Consider the following 27,215-nt stretch of genomic DNA (forward strand, 5'->3'; position numbering starts at 1 on the left):
TGATTAGTTGAACTGATGAATAAAACTAAAAGAAATACTAAAGGTTCCACTAACAGCTACATTCACAGCCACTCTACCAGTGACACTCTACCTCTGGCCACCCTAGCTGACACCCCCCTCCCACTATCCACCCCACCTAGCGACGCCACTTTATATAAGTCTTACCAGTCAGCGGCGATCAGTATATCAAACGAAACGTTAGTGTATAGGTTGGGGTTGTGTGGGAGTTTTGTGGGGGTAGTTTGGGGAGCTAACGTGTAATGTGGGGAGTTAACATCTAGTGTGGGGGCAGTGTGGGGGAGTTAACATCACATACTTTTAGTTTTTGGTCAGGTTCCGCCAAATACTAAATAGAGCCAACCCCCCTCCCTCCCCCCACGTCCTTTACCCTCGGGTACCTCTTCCCCCCCCCCCCCCCCCCCCCCCCCAGACAGCTAGTGGCAGAGCCTCTAAGTGAAAACGAGTACTAAGACAAACGAGAACTGACCTCTGGTGACCTGCTGGGACCTATCACGAGGAATTCAATTTAGCGACGTACACTGACGAACAACGATTGTGACTAATGGTGATGTCGACTGACTAATTGTAAAGAGTGGTCATTATACATTTACATTACTGATACAACAATGACTGACTCAATGTGCTTGCTTTATTTCTACACGTGCAGATTGTACAGAAATATCGTCATAATATAATCTACTGGTGTTCTGCTGGGGATGGGTTGGTATTCGGCTGTTGATGGGTTGGTATTCTGCTGGTGATGGGTTGGTGTTCTGCTGGTGATGGGTTGGTATTCTGCTGGTGATGGGTTGGTATTCTGCTGTTGATGGGTTGGTATTCTTGTGGTGATGGGTTGGTATTCTGCTGTTTATGGGTTGGTATTCTGCTGTTGATGGATTGGTATTCTGCTGTTTATGGGTTGGTATTCTGCTGGTGATGGGTTGGTATTCTTGTAGTGATGGGTTGGTATTCTTGTGGTGATGGATTGGTATTCTTGTGGTGATGGGTTGGTATTCTTGTGGTGATGGGTTGGTATTCTGCTGTTGATGGGTTGGTATTCTTGTGGTGATGGGTTGGTATTCTGCTGGTGATGGGTTGGTATTCTGCTGTTTATGGGTTGGTATTCTGCTGGTGATGGGTTGGTATTCTTGTGGTGATGGGTTGGTATTCTGCTGGTGATGGGTTGGTATTCTTGTGATGATGGGTTGGTATTCTGCTGGTGATGGGTTGGTATTCTTGTGGTGATGGGTTGGTATTCTGCTGGTGATGGGTTGGTATTCTTGTGGTGATGGGTTGGTATTCTGCTGGTGATGGGTTGGTATTCTGCTGTTGATGGGTTGGTATTATTGTGGTGATGGGTTGGTATTCTTGTGGTGATGGGTTGGTATTCTTGTAGTGATGGGTTGGTATTCTTGTGGTGATGGGTTGGTATTCTGCTGGTGATGGGTTGGTATTCTGCTGTTGATGGGTTGGTATTCTGCTGTTGATGGGTTGGTATTCTTGTGGTGATGGGTTGGTATTCTTGTAGTGATGGGTTGGTATTCTGCTGGTGATGGGTTGGTATTCTTGTGGTGATGGGTTGGTATTCTTGTAGTGATGGGTTGGTATTCTTGTAGTGATGGGTTGGTATTCTGCTGTTGATGGGTTGGTATTATTGTAGTGATGGGTTGGTATTCTGCTTTTGATGGGTTGGTATTCCACTAGTGATGAGTTCGTATTCTGCTGATAATGGGTTGGTATTCTTGTGGTGATGGGTTGGTATTCTGCTGGTGATGGGTTGGTATTATTGTAGTGATGGGTTGGTATTCTGCTTTTGATGGGTTGGTATTCTACTAGTGATGAGTTCGTATTCTGCTGATAATGGGTTGGTATTCTTGTGGTGATGGATTGGTATTCTTGTGGTGATGGGTTGGTATTCTTGTGGTGATGGGTTGGTATTCTTGTAGTGATGGGTTGGTATTCTTGTGGTGATGGGTTGGTATTCTGCTGTTGATGGGTTGGTATTCTGCTGGTGATGGGTTGGTATTCTTGTGATGATGGGTTGGTATTCTTGTGATGATGCGTTGGTATTCTGCTGTTGATGGATTAGTTGTACTATTTTCTACGTATGTTCTGCTTGTGTTTTCTGGTTGAATAAAACAATTTTTCCTTTGAAGTCAACTTTCCCCACCGAGTCAGTACCCCTCCTGCAAGCAGTCACATCCGTTTCCCCCACCCCCTCCCACCTCTAGCCAGTGAAGAGTTGACCCGGAAGTGGCACTAACCGGCCTTCTATAAAGGCTGGAGCAGCGCTCACGTTAGCAGACGGCTAACTTGTCTTCAATAGTCTGCTGTAGCAGACGTGTTCATGTGCTATCACAATTGACATTTGTAGATCTAGCAGCAGACGTGCAGAGTGCAGGATTAGACGGCACCCAAACATGGACGCTTGCAGACGTGTGGTGTTTGTGTTATTGATTTGGTCGATTGAGACGGCGGCTGACACGACAAAGTGAGTCCTACATTTCTCTCTTTCATGCTAGGTTTAGTGTAGGTTTACAGGGAGAGGTTACATGGGTAGGTTTACATGGGGAGGTTTACGTGGGGAGGTGTACATGGGGAAGGTTTCTTCTGTTCAGTCATATAAGGGGTAGGTTTATATGGGAAGGTTTACTTATGTAATTCCATATATATATATAGGGATATGTTTACATGGGTATGTTTATATCTGTAGTTTTAATTCATTCGTACAGGTGTGGGTTTACATTAGCTCATTCATTAAACTGGTGTTTATTTATATGGGAAGATTTTCTTTAGTTCGTTCAAACTAGTGTAAGTATATATAGGAGAACTTTAGCCCGTTCATTAAAAAATATGTGTCAGATTAATATAGACTTGGGGGGGGGGGTGGATGTTTCGGTATTGTGTTTTTGTGACAACTTTAAGCAAGACAATATGGGCTGTAAACTAAATGTAAGGGTGGTGCTTCTACAAATAGTGGTGATATGTGTATGTGATATGTGTATGTAACTGTTTGTAAACCTACAAGTGGTTTTAATATACATGTTGTGGTGTGATACATGAGTAGCTGATGTGAGTATATATCAGTAGTGTACGCAACGGGGACTTTTTCAAAGACTCTGTCGCATTTTTCGGAGATCATTCAAATCAAATGTAAACACGTACCAAATAAGTCAACAAACAAACCCACCCACTCACAGAAACAGCTGATGTAAAACGGCCTTGTAATGCAAACATCAAATGTCAATGACTCATCACAAGTATCATTTTTGGCGTACATTTTGACGCCAATGTTTGGCATGCGCAAGGAGCTTTTTTGTCACTATGTCAGGTCCACTTTAACGTCTGTGCATCTGTTATTTATTTCATTCTTGCTGGAGATGGCAGAAAAAACGTACAGAAAAATAACATTCTCACACATCGGTAGAAAGGGTCAGCACGTATAGATGTGCTTTAGAAATATATTCTTAAATACCTCGTTTACATTTATTTAGAACAAAACAAAAATACTGAGGATAAAATTAAAAAAAATGTTTTTGCAATAACCAGTGCGAGTACAGATCTAGCCCATAGTTTGTCATTTAAAAAAAAACAACTTGAAAGTACGCAAATGGCAGCAGCTCATTCCTGTGTAACAAAAATGACCTGTGTAACAAAAATGTCATCTGTAACAAAAATGTCCACTGTAACAAAAATGTCCTTTGTAACAAAAAATGTCCTCTGTAACAAAATTGTCCTCTGTAACAAAAAAAGTCCTCTGTAACAAAAATGTCCTTTGTAACAAAAAATGTCCTCTAACAAAAAATGTCATCTGTAACAAAAATGTCCTCTGTAACCAAAATTGTCCTCTGTTAATGTCATCTGTAAAAAAAATGTCCTCTGTAACAAAAATGTCATCTGTAACAAAAATGTCCTCTGTAACAAAAATGTCCTCTGTAACAAAAATGTCCTCTGTAACAAAAATGTCCTCTGTAACAAAAATGTCCTTTGTAACAAAAAATGTCCTCTAACAAAAAATGTCATCTGTAACAAAAATGTCCTCTGTAACCAAAATTGTCCTCTGTTAATGTCATCTGTAACAAAAATGTCCTCTGTAACAAAAAATGTCCTCTGTAACAAAAATGTCCTCTGTAACCAAAAATGTCCTCTGTTAATGTCATCTGTAACAAAAATGTCCTCTGTAACAAAAAAGTCTTCTGTTACAAAAATGTTCTCTGTAACAAAAATGTTCTCTGTAACAAAAATGTCCTCTACAATCAAACAAAAATGTTATCAGTAAGAACAGCCACTGTACGAAGTTCCCCAGTGAAATTAAAGTTATCGTCCTACAAACTGACCTTCCTCCACCCCCACCCCCATCTTCATATAACCAACTCCTATCACCGTCTGCTTTGACAAGAGCGTCAGCTCACGTATGACGTCATGATTACTTTGACGCCTGCCACGAGCCCGAGATCTCGCGGGACTTTGTCAACCAATTAGTCCGTCACTCGTTAACCTAATCGAATTGTTTGAGAATTTATTGATTCGCTTTTTCAGACTTCACCTTTTCAAAAGATTTCTGCTGGGAGCATATAGGTCACAACCCGGGGGTGGGTGGGGGGGGGGGGGGGTGGGGGTTAAAGTACTGACACAACCAAAAATGTTTACACTGACATGTTTGACAAGTTTCCTGACAAAATCACGTCACAAACTTGCTAATTACAGGCGAATCGGGGCAGTCTTCAGTAAAGGCAGGAACTTTATTGCTGGGGTCAGTTAAATCAGAAATATTATTGCTGGGGTCAGTCAAATCAGGACGGACAAGTCAGGGATTTTATTGCCGGAGACAGTTATCTTCTGGTTAACATGGGTCGTCTGGTTGATCGACAGACTGCTACAGTTTCAATAAATGCGCAAAAGGAAAAAATGCGCAATGGAAAACTGCGCAAACAGAAAAAAATGCGCAAATACAAACGAATTTTACCAATACACATTATTTTTTTCATATTTCGTGGAAAATTTTTAAATTATGCTACATTGTGCATGTAGTCACTCTTTGTTAATATCTATAACTGTTCGATTTAATAAAATAAAAAATGCCCTTGCCCACTTTTATGTGCTCAGTTTTCCGTTGTGCAGTTTTCTTTGTGCAGTTTTCCGTTGTGCAGTTTTCCGTTGTGCAGTTTTCCGTTGTGCAGTTTTCCGTTGTGCAGTTTTCCGTTGTGCAGTTTTATGTTGTGCAGTTTTCCGTTGTCCAGTTTTCCATTGTGCAGTTTTCCGTTGTGCAGTTTTCCGTTGTGCAGTTTTCCGTTGTGCAGTTTTCCGTTGTGCAGTTTTCCGTTGTGCAGTTTTCCGTTGTGCAGTTTTCCGTTGTGCAGTTTTCCGTTGTGCAGTTTTCCGTTGTGCAGTTTTCCGTTGTGCAGTTTTATGTTGTGCAGTTTTCCCTTGTGCAGTTTTCCGTTGTGCAGTTTTCCGTTGTGCAGTTTTCCGTTGTACAGTTTTCCGTTGTGCAGTTTTCCGTTATGCAGTTTTCCCTTGTGCAGTTTTCTGGTCATCGTGATTAATTGTGAGATTTTTCTTGATGTGGTGCCGTCATAATTGCCGTTATAATTGAGTTACATTTTTAGCATTAGTAATTAATGTTTAAAGAAAAGTAAATAAAACCATAGAGTGAAAGATGAAGCAGAAGAGATTTGCAATAGAGGGATTGAGATGAGATCAATGTTGAGGGTTTGATATATTCTTCGTTGTAGGTATAGCAGTGGTTGAGTGGCATCTTTAGGCTGCATCTTCTGCGTATCATTAGGTTGAGTGTTTGTTTTTCGGACTGAATAGACTTCGTCGTATGCGGGATGATTTGTGTGTAAGAGTTAACAAGATGTACATGGAGCATTATTTTCTTGTGTGGGATCGTGTTGACAGTTACATTGTATCCACATGTCCGGTGATGGTGTGTCGTTGTTTACCCTGTGTTGTTGAAATGTGTTTAGATGAGCTATATGCTGGTTTAGCTGATTATTGTTGTTTAATCAGATGGCGAAGTATCTGCAGCAATAGGCGATTATTGATGCTGCGATTGTTGGTCTAGAGTCTAGGGGATAGATTTGACTGATAGTGGTGACTGCTGCTGATAATGTTGGCTGCTGCTGTAGAAGATAGCATTGACTGCTGCTATGTTGGATAGAGTTGACTGATAGTGTTGACTGCTGCTGATAATGTTGACTGCTGCTGTAGAAGATAGCATTGATTGCTGCTATGTTGGATAGTGTTGACTGCTGCTTCTGTTTGCTATATTTTTGGTTGATGTACGGGTGTGTCTTGGCTGACTGTAGGCAAGACACATCTAAGAGTTCCACTGATGCAGTTCGTGTTGGTTGGAATATAAAGTTTAGGAACGTGTTTTTGTGTTGAGTATTGATGTGGCGTCAAAAATCTTTGATGAAATTTACCCGCTGTGCATTCTATCAAAGTTAATTAAAATAATGTATTGATTGCTGATCAACTGTCAGATGACGTGTACAGTGAGGCGAAGGTGACGTCATACTTTGATGGTGACCTGTGTAGTTATCGCTGGATACACGGCAGGATAGTCAGCGATGATGAGAACAATTTAAAACCTGGTTATTTTAGTGTTAAATATGTTAACATTTAAAACCTGGTTATTTTAGTGTTAAATCCGTTAACATTTAAACCCATTTTAAATAATTTAGTAAAGAAATGAACAAAGAAACATCAATTAGTCGAAAACAAATTACAAAACTGTTTAGAATGCCTGCTAAAAGGCTGTCCTCTGCTTGAAGGGAGATAATACTTTTCTAATGTATGGTGTTTGGGTGATGGGTAATGGAGTTATAGTCCCTGCCCGGATAGTCACAACTGGTAGTTCGGAGAGTCTAGAAATACAAACAGTAGCAGAAGTAATTTCCCTTGTGTGCTTGACACAATTATCGGCCTTGTTTGATGGATGGTTTGTTGGGTCTGGAGGTGTATTAGCACGGGGGGTGGGGGGAGGGGGGGTGGGGGTGGGGGGGGGGGGTCGCCGTGTCATTGACGATGGGATTAGGAATAATCAATTACAGCATCCGCTCTCTTTCTAGCGCTGGACATCAGATCAAGACAGAGAACTTGATAGATCTTAGTATGACTGGTCAAGTCAGAGAACTTGTGTATATGGGTGTTTATTTTTATATTTAGAACAATATATATATATATATATATATATATATATATATATATATATATATATATATATATATATATATATATATATATATATATATATATATATATATATATATATATATATATATATATATATATATATACATATATATATATATATATATATATATATATATATATATATATATATATATAGGCTATATATATAGGCTATATATATAGGCTATATATATATATATATATATATATATATATATATATATATATATATATATATATATATATATATATATATATATATATATATATGTGTATATATGAGACAGAGTTTCTTTGCATGTTTGTTTTTTTTATAAAAAAAAACAAATTTATAAATTTAAAACTATCGTGCGTGTTTGTCATGAAGCTTCTTATAATTTGATTTCATGTATATTTTTTGTGTTGAAGGGGCAAGGGAGTGGAAGGGGATCAATAAATGTTATGGAGCATAATTTTGTATTAATTGAGAATAAATATGATTGAAAACATTAATTTTTGTTATGACTATAATTATTCGTAGGAAATGGAAAGGGGGGGGGGGGGGGAAGGTAAAGCACGCGAGGGTGAAGAAAGGGGCGTAATGATCTGAAAAACTTTGACGTCATTTATGGATTTTTTACCCCCCACCCCCCTCCCCTCCAATAAACAATCCCTCTTCTAACTTTAATATGGCCACTTTCTAAGTCTTTTTATAAATAGATGTATATCTCGTGGAATTTTTGTATAACGAACTCATTAGTGCTGTTACAGTGTTGTATAATGTTATACATTTGTTTAGGTACATAACTAAGTATTTGGGATCAATGTTATACATGTGTATACTGAAGGTTAGCTCTTGTATGTGTTCATGTTTTAGCGAGGACAAAACTTGTCTATTTTAATAAAGAAATAGAAACTTGTCAACACATCCATTTAAAAGCCGCCATCTTGGCGACAGAGTTATCCGCCATGGTCGCCGCAGACGACCAATCCTCAGATAATTAGAAGACAACTATCTAAGACAAGCAGACGTGAGCGTGGAGACAAAGTGCGGCGACTTCCGGTCGCTCGTGGCTTCCTCTCCCTGGGACATCTCCTAGTGGCCAGAAACATCAAGTCGAGGGTCGTCGTAGTGCAACATATAATTGGGGCTTTTTTAATTTACTTCATTATTAGGAGTAGTATGTTTTTAGTAGTATGGCGTTTGTGTGTAGTAAGTTTATCTGCTGCTATAAACAAATGCCATTGAACATAGATCGTGTCGTTTTATAGGATATCTCCATCTACACAACATCGCTCTATATTTAGCCACGTAAAACACTTTCCGACACTTTTCATCCAAGTAAAAACCGTTTTTTTGGGTAATTTTCTTCCAGTAATTAAAAAAAAAAAAAAACAACGAAATCATATTTTACCTGTTGCTATGACGCCCTTGCACCCCCCTTCCCCTTATTTCAAGGTATAATTTAGCCAAACAATTCAATGAACCTTTCATACGACAACCCCATGCAATAGATAATCACAGTGTGTCAGCTTGACTTAGATGCAACACCCTTATGACTACCAACAAGACGATGATGATGATGATGATGATGATGATGATGATGATGATGATGATGATGATGATGTATAACATTAATTGCTCTGTACAAAAATGCGATGAAGATTTCAAAATGCAAAAATGAAAATGAGTTTGGATGTTTGCCCGTCGAAAATGGCAGAAAATTGATTATAAAACATTTTCGTTAGAAACTAATGATAATATTTTAAAATTTTAAGTATAGTCTTGTAGGTCAGCTTTAGTACCATTTGGTGTGGCTTTAAAACGTCGAATTCCCCCCCCCCCCCCACACACTTCATAGCAATTTATACCACCCCATAACTCATTCTATGTCGTTTTAAATACCAAATTCCATAAACACATTTTATGAATAGTATTTTTAATATGGGTTTAATTCATTAGCTTATCTACAGATTATTGATATCAGTTTCCATTCGAAAGGATTGTGTACTAGCGTGATAGGCCAGTTGCGATTTTAGTCAAGCTGAAATATGTGAAGGGTGACCTGTGTGAGATTCACATTTTTTGGGAGTCCATTTTCTCGGCCAAGAGGTGCTAACAATTACATGATCTGTGGGTAACTTAGTGCTCACCATTACATGATCTGTGTGTAACTTAGTGCTCACCATTACATGATCTGTGTGTAACTTAGTGCTCACCATTACATAATCTGTGGGTAACTTAGTGCTCACCATTACATGATCTGTGTGTAACTTAGTGCTCACCATTACATGATCTGTGTGTAACTTAGTGCTCAATATTACATGATCTGTGTGTAACTTAGTGCTCAATATTACATGATCTGTGGGTAACTTAGTGCTCACCATTACATGATCTGTGTGTAACTTAGTGCTCACCATTACATGATATGTGTGTGATTCGGTGCGTGCTCCTCCGTACAGTTTGATGTGCAGCAGTGCAGGTTATAAAACGTACCGTAACCCACCGTTCCTACCACTGAAACTTTTTACCGTCCTTTGATTAAAGCCGACCAGTCTCCTGCGGTCAGACCCGGACAATTTTCATGTGGCGGCAAAACGCCATTGATCAAGGTTCGAATCTTTACTAGACCACCCTAAGAGGTCACCCCTGAAACAAAATCATCGGCTCAGTGGTGTTACTGGTATGGGAGTTAAATGGTGCGGTCCCATACGTGACGTCATTGTACTGTCATGGTGTGTGGGTCAAGGTACTGTCATGGTTGTGTGGGTCAAGGTACTGTCATGTGTGGGTCAAGGTACTGTCATGGTTGTGTGGGTCAAGGTACTGTCATGTGTGGGTCAAGGTACTGTCATGTGTAGGTCAAGGTATTGTCATGGTTGTGTGGGTCAAGGTACTGTCATGTGTGGGTCAAGGTACTGTCATGGTTGTGTGGGTCAAGGTACTGTCATGTGTAGGTCAAGGTATTGTCATGGTTGTGTGGGTCAAGGTACTGTCAAGGTTGTGTGGGTCAAGGTACTGTCATGTGTGGGTCAAGGTACTGTCATGGTTGTGTGGGTCAAGGTACTGTCAAGGTTGTGTGGGTCAAGGTACTGTCATGGTTGTGTGGGTCAAGGTACTGTCATGTGTGGGTCAAGGTACTGTCATGTGTAGGTCAAGGTACTGTCATGGTTGTGTGGGTCAAGGTACTGTCATGGTTATGTGGGTCAAGGTACTGTCATGTGTAGGTCAAGGTACTGTCATGGTTGTGTGGGTCAAGGTACTGTCATGGTTGTGTGGGTCAAGGTACTGTCATGTGTGGGTCAAGGTACTGTCATGGTTGTGTGGGTCAAGGTACTGTCAAGGTTGTGTGGGTCAAGGTACTGTCAAGGTTGTGTGGGTCAAGGTACTGTCATGGTTGTGTGGGTCAAGGTACTGTCATGTGTGGGTCAAGGTACTGTCATGTGTAGGTCAAGGTATTGTCATGGTTGTGTGGGTCAATGTATTGTCATGTGTGGGTCAAGGTATTGTCATGGTGTGTGGGTCAAGGTATTGTCATGGTTGTGTGGGTCCAGGTACCGTCATGGTTGTGTGGGTCAAGGTACTGTCATGGTTGTGTGGGTCAAGGTACTGTCATGTGTGGGTCAAGGTACTGTCATGGTTGTGTGGGTATCACATTAAACCTAATTCCTATGAAACATATTTTCTGTAATCATACTTGTGTCCCCCTCTGTCCTTATTTCTATCCGACTTGAAATTCTTTAAACCAGTCATCCATTCTATGGTTCTACTTCAAGCAAATCCTGATATCATGTTTTTAAATGTCTTTTAGTAAGTACCTGTTCACGATGCCTAAAATATTGCGTCACGGTACAACGCCAGAGTTCTGCCTGACGTTTTACGGCTCAGAGGGATCCGAACCCGCAACCCTGAGGCTTGTACCACAGGACAGCAACAAACCTGGGGTCGATCTCACGGACATGTATCAGTCAGGTATGTTAATGTGTGCACGTGAGTCAGGTATGTTAATGTGTGCACGTGAGTCAGGTATGTTAATGTGTGCACGTGAGTCAGGTATGTTAATGTGTGCACGTGAGTCAGGTATGTTAATGTGTGCACGTGAGTCAGGTATGTTAATGTGTGCACGTGAGTCAGGTATGTTAATGTGTGCACGTGAGTCAGGTATGTTAATGTGTGCACGTGAGTCAGGTATGTTAATGTGTGCACGTGAGTCAGGTATGTTAATGTGTGCACGTGAGTCAGGTATGTTAATGTGTGCACGTGAGTCAGGTATGTTAATGTGTGCACGTGAGTCAGGTATGTTAATGCACGTGAGTCAGGTATGTTAATGTGTGCACGTGAGTCAGGTATGTTAATGCACGTGAGTCAGGTATGTTAATGCGTGCACGTGAGTCAGGTATGTTAATGTGTGCACGTGAGTCAGGTATGTTAATGCACGTGAGTCAGGTATGTTAATGTGTGCACGTGAGTCAGGTATGTTAATGTATGCACATGCAGCCCATTGAAGGTGGATTTAAGGAAACATTGTTTCTAGAAGATTCCCTTTGGAGCTAGTCAGATCCCAGGGGCCCGCTGTCACTGTCCTTTAGACTTAAACCAGTAGAATACGACACTATGTCGGGTGTTGTTAAAGGGGGGGGGGGGTAAAGGAAGTGGACAACAAAGCGCCCATGCACGTCAACATCAATAGAGCAGACTTGACTGGGTCGTCTGGAAGACAGGACGTAGACTTGACATTTCCTTGAGCCGATTCAAAAGCTTGCACAGTTTAGTTACATACATCGCTAAAGGGAGATAATAACACACACGCTTAGTTTCTATTTTCAGAAGAAAAAAAAACAGTTGTTCTATCAATAACAAACATACATTTTACATTATCTAATTTTCTAATGGACTTGTGGGCCTGTTATGGCAAGTCGTGGGAGTCGTTTACTTGTCTGCATCCCCCCCCCCCCCCTCCTCAGCTGGCCTTTAAATTTTTATCAAAGAAGTTAGCCGTCGACAGCATCTTATGTGGATGTAAAAGAAAGATAACTTGATAATAAATAAATAAATTTTGCCCGCATGTTTGGCCATTCTAATTGTCCTTTCCCCCGGGGAAGGGGGGGGGGGGAGAGAGGGAGGGGTAACGTCACGGTAATTTCGTCCCGATTAAAGGCATATTCTAACTTCTGTTACAAACAGTTTGCTTTATAGAATACAATATAAGTTATTATACAGACAAACCACTGTTTCTAGTAGTTTGCTTAGGATCTACATTTGTATACAGATATATCCAAACATAGCAATATTAACAAAGTGTTGCGACAAGGATTAATAGATTTAGCAGTCTATAAAAATGAACTTTTAAATGCACTGAAAATAAGAAAATTATGTTTAAAAAACTTGCTTCTATAATCAAAGTTTAGGCCGCTAAAACATGTAAAAGATCTCATTAACAACTAAAGCTATAATTAAAGAAATCAAGTTTGTTTTGGTTTTCTTATTTTCGGTGTATTAAAAAGTTTCTTATTATAACTGTTTTATATTTGAATAATTTAGGGGTCATCCATAAGTGACGTCACGCTTTTTTGACGATTTTTACCTTCCCCCTCCCCTCCGTCACACATCGTCACAAAAAGCCAGACCCCCCCCCCCCCTAAAATGACGTCACACCTCAGCCTACAACCCCCCTCAAAATTGCAGTTGAATTTTTTTTAAAATATCGATATTTTTCCAAAATCGTGTATGAACTCTGTCAACATAGAGTATTTTAATCAATTCCTATTACACTTTATTAAAACAGTTTTCTAAAACGCGAAATAACGTCTAAACTTCGTTTTCTAACATTGCTTTTTTTTTTATAATGCAACTGTGTGACGTCACACCATCTGAACACCCCCCCCCCTCCCCCTCATCACACGCCGTCAAAAAATAACGGACCCCCTCCCCCTACGAATGTGACGTCATTTATAGACGACCCCTTATCTTGTGTTCGCCAATTTTCAGGGGAACAAATATGTCGAAGCTTCAGTGCTCCGCCCCCGGGTGACTATGAGTTGCAGCTGTATAAGGGTAATAACTCTCTTAACACGCCTTTGAAGGTTACAGTTTTCAGTGATAAAATAATCACACTAGTACAGACTGACAAACCTGTCTACAAACCAGGACAGAAAGGTAACCTGGGTGTTTTTAAGTTGTTCTAAGCATTTAAAAAAAATCAAGATATCTTTAAATGTTTAACTTATTTTTATTGTAATCAATAATTTATTGTTAAAAATATTTTTAAGACACCATGAATGATATATTTTTTGAGAAAATGAAAATGACTCTTCTTTTACCTACAGTTATGTTTCGTGTCTTTACACTGATGAGTGATTTAAAAGCCAGAGTCGGAAAAGTAAAATTTAAAATTTCTATTAGTTAGACAATGTCTTATATTAAAGTTTGTATTAGTTAAACAATGTCTTATATTAAAGATTGTATTAGGGGTCGTCCATAAATGACGTCACACTCGAAGAGGGAGGGGGTGGGTCCGTAATTTTGTGACGGTGTGTGACGAGGGGGAGGACGCTTCAGATGGTGTCACGCTTTTTTTGACGATTTTTACCTCTCCCCCCCCCCCCCCCCTCCGTCACACATCGTCACAAAAAGCCAGACCCCCCCCCCTAAAATGACGTCACATTTCAGTATACAACCCCCCTCAAAATTGCAGTTGAATTTTTCTTAAAACATCCATATTTTTTCAAAATCTTGTCTGAACTCTGTCAAAATAGAGTATTTTAATCAATTAATATAACAATTTATTAAAACAGTTTTCTAAACCGCGAAAAAACGTCTAAAATCGTTTTCTAACATTGCTTTTTAGTAATGCAAGTGTGACGTCGCACCATCTGAACCCCCCCCCCCCCCCCCCACCCTCCCCCTCATCACACATTGTCACAAAATTACGGACCCCCTCTACCCTACGAGTGTGACGTCATTTATGGACGACCCCTTATATTTTTAATTGAATGTCCTTTGTGGATGTAGAATTTTGTAGATCTATGTGCTACACTTGTAAACCTCGAAATCTCTCAATAATCTATTTTTTTAAAATATTTTTCCAGATTAAAAGTATTTACATCTCAGATCCCAATGACATTAGGGTCAAACAATTTGCTGATGTCGATCACAAAGGTAAACTACTCTATATTTACTAAAACTCTGTAATATTCTAGAGTTATTAGACTTTGTACATGCTATTGTTGACGTTAAACGTTTACGCTTAGGCCAGGCCTAATTGCTTTGTATTAGATCAATGTAGTTTTGGTGAATTTTAATTTACAGTGAAAATTGGTTTAAAATACGCCTCGCATATAAACATGGATAGTATTTGTTATTGGTTTTTTTTTTAATTCGTTCTTTGTGCAGCAAAGAAGATTTTTCCCCGTTGGTTTAAATTTATCTATAATATAAGCGGGCTGTGTCTGTCCTTCCTTCCTTCCTTCCTTCCGTCCGTCATCGCTATAGATTTTGGGACTATAAAAGTAAACATTCGCACCATGCTGTGCTTGAAAGTGCACCGCAGTGTCTTATTATAAGTAATAGAGTAGGGTTTGTTTATATAGCGGCATAGAGCTATTTTATAATTGCCACGGTTTTTACTCTTTTGCATAACGTCAAGAAAATATTAAATACACGCAAACTGCTAAAACGTATTAAAAAGATAAAAGTCAAATATCATTTTCGTTTATATTCCCAGAAAAAGTGGATACATTTTAATAACATAATAACAGTAGGGTAGAAAAATCAAATTAATTTAACTCTTTTCTAATTTTGACAAAGGAGGTAATTTAAAAATACATTAAACTCACGCTAATAAAAAATGTGAATGCAAATATACGTTCGTCATAGAAGGAATTAGTGTTGCAATAATATAATTAGCAAAATGTGAATGCAAATTATTCGGATGTGTAAGAGGAAATTATTGTTAGAAAATTATAATTAGCATGGATTGATAAAAGGCAATCTTTTATTTATTTTATTCACTGAATGTAGGCCCTACTGTTTATTACTTATAATTTTTAATCAACTATTCAGCACTATTATAGACGCGTCATCAATTTCATTAGGTGCGCAATGGTTTTAGTAATGAAACTCTATTGTAAATTTTTAAAATTTAAAGTACTGGAAAAAAAATGCGTGAATGGATAAAGTGAAATATTGTTTATATTATAGATACTGCCTATTATTTATACTGTTTTCTAATTATTATTCTATCTTTCGGGTTTTATAGGAGAGGCGTAGCGAGGGGGGGGGGCATATGTCCCCGGGTGCCGACCTTAGGGGGCGCCAAAGTGGGTTGGAAAAAATTTGCGAGGGGGGGGGGGGGTGGTGGAAATCGAAATTTTTAGGGCGGGGGGGGGGGGTGCAAATCGAAAGCTTGAGGGGGGTTGCATATCACCGGAAAGGGCGCGATTTGGCGCTACGGGCTAGACTGTGAGCAATATGCCTTTATGATTGCATTTAAATTGTGTTTATGTTATGAGTGTTGTGTTTGTTTTTTCGTTTTTTTTTTTTTTTTTTTTTTCGTTCGTTTGTGTTGTGTTTAGTTTTGTTCTGTTGGTACATTTAAAAAAGATTTACCGTGGCGGAGCACGGGATGCAGCTAGTATTTTTATAGGCCTACTGTACTAGATCTAATAGTAGTAGAGTAGTAGTATTCTACATCCGAAATTCTAAATGACACCAAATGAAATTTTAAAATGTGTTTTCATATAAATGTATTTGGTCAGCGAATATGTTGGTATAAATCACATATAGATCTATGTGAGATAGCAAAAGCCAAATGAAAATGTATTTAGTTCACTTGTACATCGTGTGTGTCTGTGAACTGTGCAGGTATCAGCAGCTTTGAGTTTGAGTTGGCTGCTGAAGCCAAACTTGGCAAGTGGAAGATTGAAGTGAACGTGGACCAGTTTGAGGAGAATAATAACAGGGGCAGCCTACTCTATTTCACTGTGGAGGAATATGGTGGGTAGTTTTAAATTGAGTCTTAATTGCTTGCAGTTTTCTAGCTTTGGTACAGGCTGTTCGTGGGTAGTCTAAAAATGATAAAATTTTTATAACTTACAAAAGTAAATGTCTGACATCTATAACTTTAATTATAACTTATATCTGTTGCCATATGACACAGATCTAGATCTAGAGTCTAGTAATGACTAGTATAATAATTAATACTATCTTACTAGTATTACTTACTTAGTATACTTACTTAATCCTCATCACTCCCTGTGGAGTATAGGGCAACAACAAATCTCCGCCATTCCACCCTGTCCTGGGCGAGCCACTTTAGTTCATGCCAGGTTTTGCCAGTAGCCTGTACTTCTTCTTCCATCTCCCTCCTCCATGTTCCCAGTGGTCTTCCTCTACTTCTCTTTCCGGGTGGGTTCCACTTCAGCGCCATGTTGGGGAGTCTTTTTTTGCTCATGCGTAGGACATGGCCCAGCCATCTCCATCTCCTCGTTCTAACTTCTGAGACAATGTCGTTTAATCCTGTCCTTCGCCATATTTCCTTGTTCGGGACTTTGTCGTCCCACTTTATCCTGAGGATGCGTTGGAGGGATCTTCTTTCAAAGCCTCTGAGTCGGCTGTCTACTTTCTTGTTTAGTTTCCATGACTCTGCAGCATAGAGGAGTACAGAACGTACATTAGACTTATAGATCCTTATTTTAGTTCTCTGCTGCAGTGAGGATGATTTCCAGATCTTAGCAAGTCTGTTGAAAGCTTGTGCTGCCATTGCTATTCTGGTGGCAATTTCTTTCTCCATGCTGCCATTTGCTGATATATAGCTGCCGAGGTACTTAAAGTCTTCGACCTCTTCTAGCTCTGCTCCATTCGCAAAGGTCTTGAGAGCACTTTTGGTTTTTATTTTCATTAGCTTGGTTTTTCCGGAGTTTATCTTTAGCCCAACGCTTTTGGCAATTTGCTCTATTCTTGTGGTTTTCGCTTGGATGTCTTTTTGGGCATGTGAAAGTAAAGCCAAGTCATCAGCAAAGTCACAGTCCTCTAGGTGGATGGTAAGTTCCCAAACAATTCCTCTTGGCTTATCCTCAGTGGCTCTTCTCATAATCCAGTCTATTACCACCAAAAAGATGACAGGTGAGATGACACAGCCCTGTCTGACTCCTGTTTTTACCTTGAACCATTCACTTTGCTGATTTTCGTGTCGCACACAGCATTGGTTATCATAGTACATGTCCTTAAGTATGTTTATGACTTTTCCTGGAAAGCCATATAGCTCTAGTATCTTCCATAATGATGGATGGTGGATGCTATCAAATGCTTTCTCGAAATCTATGTAGTTGATGTAGAGAGACGAATTCCACTCCAGGGACTGTTCCACTATAGTGCGCAAGACAAATATTTGGTCGTTACATGACCTGTTGGCCCTGAAGCCAGCTTGTTCTTCACGAAGGATCCCATCAATTCCTTTCCTCATTCTTTGTAATAGGACTCTGCAGAAGATCTTACTAGTATTAGTAGTATATAATATATTATATAAAGGATTTTAAAAAATATTTCTAAAAGATAATTTTTTGAAATCTGTAGTAAAAGTAGTTGTTGTTGTGCTTTTGTTTCAGTTCTGCCAAGGTTTGAAGTAGTGATTACACCCCCTTCTTACTTGCTCATCACTGATGAAACGATTCAAGGAAAAGTCTGTGCTAAGTAAGTTGTCATTCAATTTTTTTTTCTTGCAAATTTGTCAAAAACAATTTTTGTTGCCAAATTGTAACAAAAGATGAGGAAAAGATTAAACATATAGATTTCTACTGTCATATACGGTTTTTATCTGCCTCTAATGTCTAAAATGTTAAAACATTTGCAGGTACACGTATGGCAAGCCTGTCAAGGGCTTGTTAGAGCTACGGGTCTGCTGGGAGAAAAATTACCTGGATAAAAATAATAAGTGCCATCAGGAGGCTGTTGAGGTAAAATCAAGGTTGTCTTATCAAAATAAGACCATATCCAACTTTGGAACTAAATAAAACAAGCACAAAAAAATTGTAACACTATCAATCTATTTTTTTTTTCATTTTTTAACAATTAACATTTGACAAATTGCCAGTTAAAAAAAAATCCCATAAAAACCTTTTGTCCACAGATAAATGGCTGCTACACCTTCACAGCAAATACCTCTAAAGTCCTTCCCCCAGCCGACCAAATATATTATGGTGGATCCCTGTCAATTCATGCCTCAGTCACAGAGAAGGATACAGCTTTTGTCGTGAGCAAAACTCACAGTGGACTCTCACTAACACATGAACCCTTGGAGATAACTCTGAAAGACTTTACCAAAGGATATTTTAAGCCTGGGCTGCCTTTTTATGGAAAGGTAAGACTTGCTGGTAATATTGCTTTACAAAAAGTACACATTTATTTAGTAACATTTACAGTAATTGAGAAGACATTTGAGTGTTGCAGTTCTTCATGATTTCCAGATTGTAGTGACAAATCCAGATGGAACTCCAAAAGAAGGAGAGCTCATTGAATTATCAGCTGCTTCAGGCGTCCGTAAATTCTCCCGACAGTTTGTCACCGACAGCGCTGGCGTCATTCAGTACACATTGTGTGATGGCATCTCAGAGAACATTTCATCTATCTCTCTTGAAGTATGTGTTGGCCACCCCTTAAATTCAGTCTAGAAAATATTAAAATTTTAGACCATGTCAGGTGAATTTATTTAGTGAAAGATTTGTCCCCCTGTCATTAGGCTAAAGCAGTAAATCACATTCTTCCCCCTGTCATTAGGCTAAAGCAATAAATGTGAATTTAGTTAGGTAAAGATTTTCCCCATGTCATTAGGCTAAAGCAGTAAATCACATTTGTCCCCCTGCTGTCATTAGGCTAAAGCAGTAAATAACATTTTTCCCCTGTCATTAGGCTAAAGCAGTAAATCATATTTTTCCCCTGTCATTAGGCTAAAGCAGTAAATAACATTTTTCCCCTGTCATTAGGCTAAAGAAGTAAATAAAATTTTCCCCCTGTCATTAGGCTAAAGCAGTAAATCATATTTTCCCCCTGTCATTAGGCTAAAGCAGTAAATAAAATTTTCCCCCTGTCATTAGGCTAAAGCAGTAAATCACATTTTCCCCCTGTCATTAGGCTAAAGCAGTAAATCACATTTTTCCCCTGTCATTAGGCTAAATCAGTAAATCACATTTTTCCCCTGTCATTAGGCTAAAGCAGTAAATAAAATTTTCCCCCTGTCATTAGACTAAAGAAGTAAATAAAATTTTCCCCCTGTCATTAGGCTAAAGCAGTAAATCACATTTTCCCCCTGTCATTAGGCTAAAGCAGTAAATCACATTTTCCCCCTGTCATTAGGCTAAAGCAGTAAATCACATTTTCCCCCTGTCATTAGGCTAAAGCAGTAAATCACATTTTCCCCCTGTCATTAGGCTAAAGAAGTAAATAAAATTTTCCCCCTGTCATTAGGCTAAAGCAGTAAATCATATTTTCCCCCTGTCATTAGGCTAAAGCAGTAAATAAAATTTTCCCCCTGTCATTAGGCTAAAGCAGTAAATCACATTTTCCCCCTGTCATTAGGCTAAAGCAGTAAATCACATTTTTCCCCTGTCATTAGGCTAAATCAGTAAATCACATTTTTCCCCTGTCATTAGGCTAAAGCAGTAAATAAAATTTTCCCCCTGTCATTAGACTAAAGAAGTAAATAAAATTTTCCCCCTGTCATTAGGCTAAAGCAGTAAATCACATTTTCCCCCTGTCATTAGGCTAAAGCAGTAAATCACATTTTCCCCCTGTCATTAGGCTAAAGCAGTAAATCACATTTTCCCCCTGTCATTAGGCTAAAGCAGTAAATCACATTTTCCCCCTGTCATTAGGCTAAAGAAGTAAATCACATTTTCCCCCTGTCATTAGGCTAAAGCAGTAAATAAAATTTTCCCCCTGTCATTAGGCTAAAGCAGTAAATCATATTTTCCCCCTGTCATTAGGCTAAAGCAGTAAATCACATTTTCCCCCTGTCATTAGGCTAAAGCAGTAAATCACATTTTCCCCCTGTCATTAGGCTAAAGCAGTAAATAAAATTTTCCCCCTGTCATTAGACTAAAGAAGTAAATAAAATTTTCCCCCTGTCATTAGGCTAAAGCAGTAAATCACATTTTTCCCCTGTCATTAGGCTAAAGCAGTAAATAAAATTTTCCCCCTGTCATTAGACTAAAGAAGTAAATAAAATTTTTCCCCTGTCATTAGGCTAAAGCAGTAAATCACATTTTCCCCCTGTCATTAGGCTAAAGCAGTAAATCACATTTTCCTCCTGTCATTAGGCTAAAGCAGTAAATCACATTTTCCCCCTGTCATTAGGCTAAAGCAGTAAATCACATTTTCCCCCTGTCATTAGGCTAAAGCAGTAAATCATATTTTCCCCCTGTCATTAGGCTAAAGCAGTAAATAAAATTTTCCCCCTGTCATTAGGCTAAAGCAGTAAATCACATTTTCCCCCTGTCATTAGGCTAAAGCAGTAAATCACATTTTTCCCCTGTCATTAGGCTAAATCAGTAAATCACATTTTTCCCCTGTCATTAGGCTAAAGCAGTAAATAAAATTTTCCCCCTGTCATTAGACTAAAGAAGTAAATAAAATTTTCCCCCTGTCATTAGGCTAAAGCAGTAAATCACATTTTCCCCCTGTCATTAGGCTAAAGCAGTAAATCACATTTTCCCCCTGTCATTAGGCTAAAGCAGTAAATCACATTTTCCCCCTGTCATTAGGCTAAAGCAGTAAATCACATTTTCCCCCTGTCATTAGGCTAAAGAAGTAAATAAAATTTTCCCCCTGTCATTAGGCTAAAGCAGTAAATCATATTTTCCCCCTGTCATTAGGCTAAAGCAGTAAATAAAATTTTCCCCCTGTCATTAGGCTAAAGCAGTAAATCACATTTTCCCCCTGTCATTAGGCTAAAGCAGTAAATCACATTTTTCCCCTGTCATTAGGCTAAATCAGTAAATCACATTTTTCCCCTGTCATTAGGCTAAAGCAGTAAATAAAATTTTCCCCCTGTCATTAGGCTAAAGCAGTAAATAAAATTTTCCCCCTGTCATTAGACTAAAGAAGTAAATAAAATTTTCCCCCTGTCATTAGGCTAAAGCAGTAAATCACATTTTTCCCCTGTCATTAGGCTAAAGCAGTAAATAAAATTTTCCCCCTGTCATTAGACTAAAGAAGTAAATACAATTTTTCCCCTGTCATTAGGCTAAAGCAGTAAATCACATTTTCCCCCTGTCATTAGGCTAAAGCAGTAAATCACATTTTCCTCCTGTCATTAGGCTAAAGCAGTAAATCACATTTTCCCCCTGTCATTAGGCTAAAGAAGTAAATAAAATTTTCCCCCTGTCATTAGGCTAAAGCAGTAAATCATATTTTCCCCCTGTCATTAGGCTAAAGCAGTAAATAAAATTTTCCCCCTGTCATTAGGCTAAAGCAGTAAATCACATTTTCCCCCTGTCATTAGGCTAAAGCAGTAAATCACATTTTTCCCCTGTCATTAGGCTAAATCAGTAAATCACATTTTTCCCCTGTCATTAGGCTAAAGCAGTAAATAAAATTTTCCCCCTGTCATTAGACTAAAGAAGTAAATAAAATTTTCCCCCTGTCATTAGGCTAAAGCAGTAAATCACATTTTCCCCCTGTCATTAGGCTAAAGCAGTAAATCACATTTTCCCCCTGTCATTAGGCTAAAGCAGTAAATCACATTTTCCCCCTGTCATTAGGCTAAAGCAGTAAATCACATTTTCCCCCTGTCATTAGGCTAAAGAAGTAAATCACATTTTCCCCCTGTCATTAGGCTAAAGCAGTAAATAAAATTTTCCCCCTGTCATTAGGCTAAAGCAGTAAATCATATTTTCCCCCTGTCATTAGGCTAAAGCAGTAAATAAAATTTTCCCCCTGTCATTAGGCTAAAGCAGTAAATCATATTTTCCCCCTGTCATTAGGCTAAAGCAGTAAATAAAATTTTCCCCCTGTCATTAGGCTAAAGCAGTAAATCACATTTTCCCCCTGTCATTAGGCTAAAGCAGTAAATCACATTTTTCCCCTGTCATTAGGCTAAAGCAGTAAATAAAATTTTCCCCCTGTCATTAGACTAAAGAAGTAAATAAAATTTTCCCCCTGTCATTAGGCTAAAGCAGTAAATCACATTTTCCCCCTGTCATTAGGCTAAAGCAGTAAATCACATTTTTCCCCTGTCATTAGGCTAAAGCAGTAAATCACATTTTCCCCCTGTCATTAGGCTAAATCAGTAAATCACATTTTTCCCCTGTCATTAGGCTAAAGCAGTAAATCACATTTGTCCCCCTGCTGTCATTAGGCTAAAGCAGTAAATCACAACAGCAGCAGGTACCAGCCAACCAGGTACAAGACAGTCCAGCAGTGGTTCTCTCCGTCCCTCACCTACATCCAGATACCCAGACACGAGCAGACGCTAACTTGTGGCCAGAATATTCAATTGAGGATCCCTTTTACAACCAGGGAAGACAAGATTCAGTTTCATTACCAGGTAAGTTCAATAAATTATCTCATTAGCAGGTAAGTTCAGTTAATTACCTCATTACCAGGTTAGTTCAGTTATTTATCTCATTACCAGGTAAGGTCAATTAGTTATCTAATTAATCTCATTACCAGGTAAGTTCAATAAATTACCTCATTACCAGGTAAGGTCAATTAGTTATCTAATTAATCTCATTACCAGGTAAGTTCAATAAATTACCTCATTACCAGGTAAGGCCAATGAATTACCTCATTACCAGGTACACTCAATTAGTAATCTCATTACCATGCAAGTTTTATTAAATATTGCGTTACCAGGTACATTTTATTACATTCTGGCATCGCGAGGTAAATATTTTTTTCTCTGTGTAATTGCCAAAAAATACAATTCTAATTGTAATATTATACTATTTAACTATAAGATAAATATACGCTTTGTATGTAGGTCCTCATATTTGTAATGGTTTATTTATTGAAATTATTTAGAAAAGACTCAGAAGTTAAAACAGTCGTATTTTTTTAGTAGAGAGCTGGTGTTTGTTTGATTACTCTTAGTTTAAAGAGTCTTTAGATATTTTAAATAAATGTTTATTAATGTTAAAGGTTAACAACTAGTTTTTAATATATGTAAGGATATGAAATAATTTAAATGATTATCTTTATTGCCATAGGTGTTAGCTCGAGGTAAAGTAATTTCCAAAGGAAAAGTCTCCTATGATGGGAGTTCCAGCTCTGAAGACGTGCCAGCAGCTGATCCATCCTCCCAGTGTTTACAGGAAGTCAGAAGTGAAGAGCTCAGTCCAGTGGAAGATTTAACAACTGCCCCACCCCTTCAAGGTCAAACAGAGGACCCACTCCAGGCATCATCAGACGCCACAGTACCCTCCTCACCTGAGCTGCCCCCTGACTCTGACAGTCCACCTCCACCCCCACCCTTTGTACAAGGTAAATCTTACCACACACATAGCTATTACAGTTTTATTTAGAGTCCTGTAACATAAGAACTGCTGTCATAAGCAAACAATAATATCTTCAACTAACGTTTTCACTAATCTGGTGTCGTAGTAATTAGCAAATAGTTCAACATAACTCAATAGTCCTATTTGGTGATGATCTAGCACAGTGGTCTCCAAACTTTTCAGTCCGAGGGCCGCATTAACTATCAAATTTCAGTTCGGGGGCCAGTTTCTTCCAGGCATGTCATTGATTTTTCTGGGCAAAGTTCCTCAGCCATCAGCAAGAAACGTTTTTCCGTGAACAAAAAGATCTCCGCGGGCCGGATGAGAGGACATCACAGGCCGCATCCGGCCCGCGGGCCGTAGTTTGGAGACCCCTGATCTAGCAGATAGTTCAACATAACTCAGTAGTCTTAATGGTGATAAGATTGGTTTGCTTCATTAAAATTTCTGCTTTAAAATAAACGAGCCGGCCCGCGGCATAACATACGCCGCTATTTAGTTGTTTCTAATTTTCAATAATTCATAATTTGTGAATTCGACAGTACCAACGCTGACACTGAAAATATTTCTTTAAAACACTATAAGTAGCTCGTTAAGGACCATAACCCCCCCCCCCCCCCTTCCTTCCCTCCCCCCCTACTCTCCACCCCCCCCCCCTACGTTTAAAATCGTTGGCTCTGCTTGTAAACATTTAGAGTGAACACAGCTCACTAAAACCATGTAGGGGTGGGGAGGTAGGGAGAGCGTTTGCAGCTTGTTTTCTAACGGCTCGAAGAAGAGAATTATATATATAGATAACCATTCTAGTTCCACCAGCCAGCAATTAACTAATGGCCTAGAGTTGAATTCTATCTGTTTAGAAGAAAAAGGAAACTTCATCTATACTTTAAAATTTGGATTAAAAATGTAACCACTTGAGAAATGAATATTTTGCTGCAAAGGCCCTGTAATGTTAAAACAATGGCTAGCCAGATAAAAGCACAGTAATAATGTTAAAACAATTTTTAGTTTTTACAGATAAAAAGCCAAAAGAAAAAATTGTCAGATCCGAGTTCCTGGCCAACAAAGTTTCCAGCTTTGCTTTGGATCTAAGCATCACAGCAGCTATGTCTCCTAAGTTTACCCTGTTGATCTACCACGTCCTGTCAGATGGGGAAGTTGTGGCAGACAGCATGAAGTTTCAGGTCCAGCCGTGCTTTGAGAATACAGTAGGTCACAATTTTATCGTTACATTAGTTACATGTGTCATTACATTAGTTACACATGTCATTACATAGGTTACACTTGCGTCATTACATTAGTTACACATGTATCAATATGTCAGTTACACATGTATAATTACATATGATATAATTGTATCATCACAGATTTTAAATTTTGGTAAACAAAGATAAATGATATAAATTATAATTATTTTTTAAAAATATGAAATTCTGTTGGTAGATTTTGGGATATTACAGCAACTTAATGCTAACAATGGACCATTTAGGTGTTACAGCAACGTAATGCTAACAATTGACCATTTAGTTGTTACATGCTAACAATTGACCATTTAGGTGTTACATGCTAACAATTGACCTTTTAGTTGTTACAGCAACTTAATGCTAACAATTGACCATTTAGTTGTTACATGCTAACAATTGACCATTTAGTTGTTTAAGCAACTTACTGCTAACAATTGACCATCAGCAACTTAATGCTAACAATTGACCATTTAGTTGTTACAGCAACTTAATGCTAACAATTGACCATCAGCAACTTAATGCTAACAATTGACCATTTAGGTGAAGATGTCATTTGACAAAGAGTCAGTCCTGCCTGGGGAAAGTGTAAACATTGAACTAGAAGCAGCTCCAGAATCTATTTGTGGTGTTGGCATCATTGACAAAAGTCTGAACATTCTGGGAGGTCAGCACCAGATCAAGCCTGAACTGGTAAGTTTGGCCACACACACAATTTCTAAGTTTGGCCACACACACTATTTCTAAGTTTGGCCACACACACTATTTCTAAGTTTGGCCACACACACTATTTCTAAGTTTGGCCACACACACAACTTGTAAGATTGGCCACACACACAACTTGTAAGTTTGGCCACACACACAACTTGTAAGATTGGCCACACACACAACTTGTAAGTTTGGCCACACACACAACTTGTAAGTTTGGCCACACACCCAACTTTTAAATTTGGCCAACATTCAAAACTGTAAGTTTGGGCAACACTTAAAACTTGTAAGTGCGGCCTATGCACACAACTTGTAAGTTTTGCCAATACACACAACTTATAAGTTTGGCCAACAATCTAAACTTGTAAGTTTGGCCAACACTCTAAACTTGTAAGTTAGGCCAATACACACAACTTTTAAATTTGGCCAACACTCTAAAGCTGTAAGTTTGGCCGATACTCTAAACTTGTACTTTTGGCCAAGACACTAATCTGTTCAGTTAGGCCAACATGTTAAACTAATAGGTTTTGCCAACACTTAAAGAATAATTCCAACACATCTTTGTTTCACAAAACACTTTGTTTATTAAATTGAGTTACCAAGTACACACTATTAATACATTATTCAAGTTGTTTTTAAAAAATAAATCATTGTAATTTTTAAATTAATTAAATACTGACATTTTATTTTAAAAAGATATTTCAAAAAATTGAGGAGTACAATTCACCAGATTTTGCTGATGTTTCTGTTCCATTTTGGGGTGATGGGGACTATTGCACTGAGAAAATGAAAACAGAAGCCGGTAATGGGATGACTTATTATTTTTAAATTTTTTTTTTAATTTTATAAAATTTAGCTGATAATAAATTAGTTAAAAAAACATTAAAAATACATGTTAAAAAGTCAAATCTATGTGTTTTTATAAATAATTCATACATTATTTTCATATAATACAGAAAGTGAAATGGATGGTAACTTTTGGCAATATTTCTCACAATATGTCGATGCAAGCCAAGCTTTTAAGGTAATTCAAGTAATTTAACATGGCTTTGCTAACTCACAATATAAGTTTGAATGTAGCTTAGGCTTTTACCCCAATTCCCTAAAAATTAAACTAAAATATTAGACCATCTTCAATGAAAAATGTCAGTTGTCAATCTCAAAATTGTTTTTACAGTCATCTGGTTTGCTGGTCCTTTCTAATCTAAACCTGGAAACAAGACCATGTTCAAGTAGATGGCCGGTCATGTATGGTAGGCCTGGTACAAAACACATTATCATTATGTCATGTATGGTATGCACGGTACAAAACACATCATTAGTTCATGTATGGTAGGCCTGGTACAAAACACATTATCATTATGTCATGGATGGTAGGAACAAATTACACAATTATTTTCATTACAGAACTATTAAATTAAATGTCGATTAAAGTTTGGTGAAAATTTTATCTTTTATGCGATAGTAATGGCATTTTTAAACATAAGCTACAACAAACTGTGCAAGTGCAGTCTCAATGAGTTTTTATATAAATCAACTAATTACTAATCAATTGGGGTCTCAATGAGTTTTTATGTAAATCAACTAATTACTAAT

General features: G+C 38.3%; 1 protein-coding gene across 2 annotated transcripts in view; it reads left to right on the forward strand.

The window, feature by feature from the left end:
* The first annotated feature begins 2,287 nt into the window (after window positions 1-2,287).
* The window catches only part of LOC131948055 (alpha-1-macroglobulin), a 39,059-nt gene continuing 14,131 nt past the window's right edge, over window positions 2,288-27,215 (forward strand). Inside the window, exons 1-17 of one of the 2 annotated variants that reach the window (XM_059309530.1) lie at window positions 2,288-2,491; window positions 10,995-11,155; window positions 13,172-13,339; window positions 13,510-13,562; window positions 14,272-14,341; window positions 16,046-16,177; window positions 17,788-17,872; window positions 18,033-18,135; window positions 18,309-18,539; window positions 18,646-18,816; window positions 22,533-22,721; window positions 23,383-23,656; window positions 24,679-24,878; window positions 25,455-25,604; window positions 26,316-26,421; window positions 26,576-26,643; window positions 26,797-26,881. In XM_059309530.1, coding sequence (XP_059165513.1) covers window positions 2,421-2,491; window positions 10,995-11,155; window positions 13,172-13,339; window positions 13,510-13,562; window positions 14,272-14,341; window positions 16,046-16,177; window positions 17,788-17,872; window positions 18,033-18,135; window positions 18,309-18,539; window positions 18,646-18,816; window positions 22,533-22,721; window positions 23,383-23,656; window positions 24,679-24,878; window positions 25,455-25,604; window positions 26,316-26,421; window positions 26,576-26,643; window positions 26,797-26,881 — 2,317 coding nt within the window. In that variant the 5' untranslated portion in view covers window positions 2,288-2,420. The remainder of the gene's footprint in view (window positions 2,492-10,994; window positions 11,156-13,171; window positions 13,340-13,509; window positions 13,563-14,271; window positions 14,342-16,045; window positions 16,178-17,787; window positions 17,873-18,032; window positions 18,136-18,308; window positions 18,540-18,645; window positions 18,817-22,532; window positions 22,722-23,382; window positions 23,657-24,678; window positions 24,879-25,454; window positions 25,605-26,315; window positions 26,422-26,575; window positions 26,644-26,796; window positions 26,882-27,215) is intronic. The other variant, XM_059309540.1, reaches the window with a different exon arrangement.

The sequence above is a fragment of the Physella acuta genome, unplaced genomic scaffold (assembly GCF_028476545.2).
Source record: "Physella acuta isolate Inbredline_101_S28 unplaced genomic scaffold, ASM2847654v3 ptg000058l, whole genome shotgun sequence".
In the NCBI taxonomy this organism is placed as follows: Eukaryota; Metazoa; Mollusca; class Gastropoda; family Physidae; genus Physella; species Physella acuta.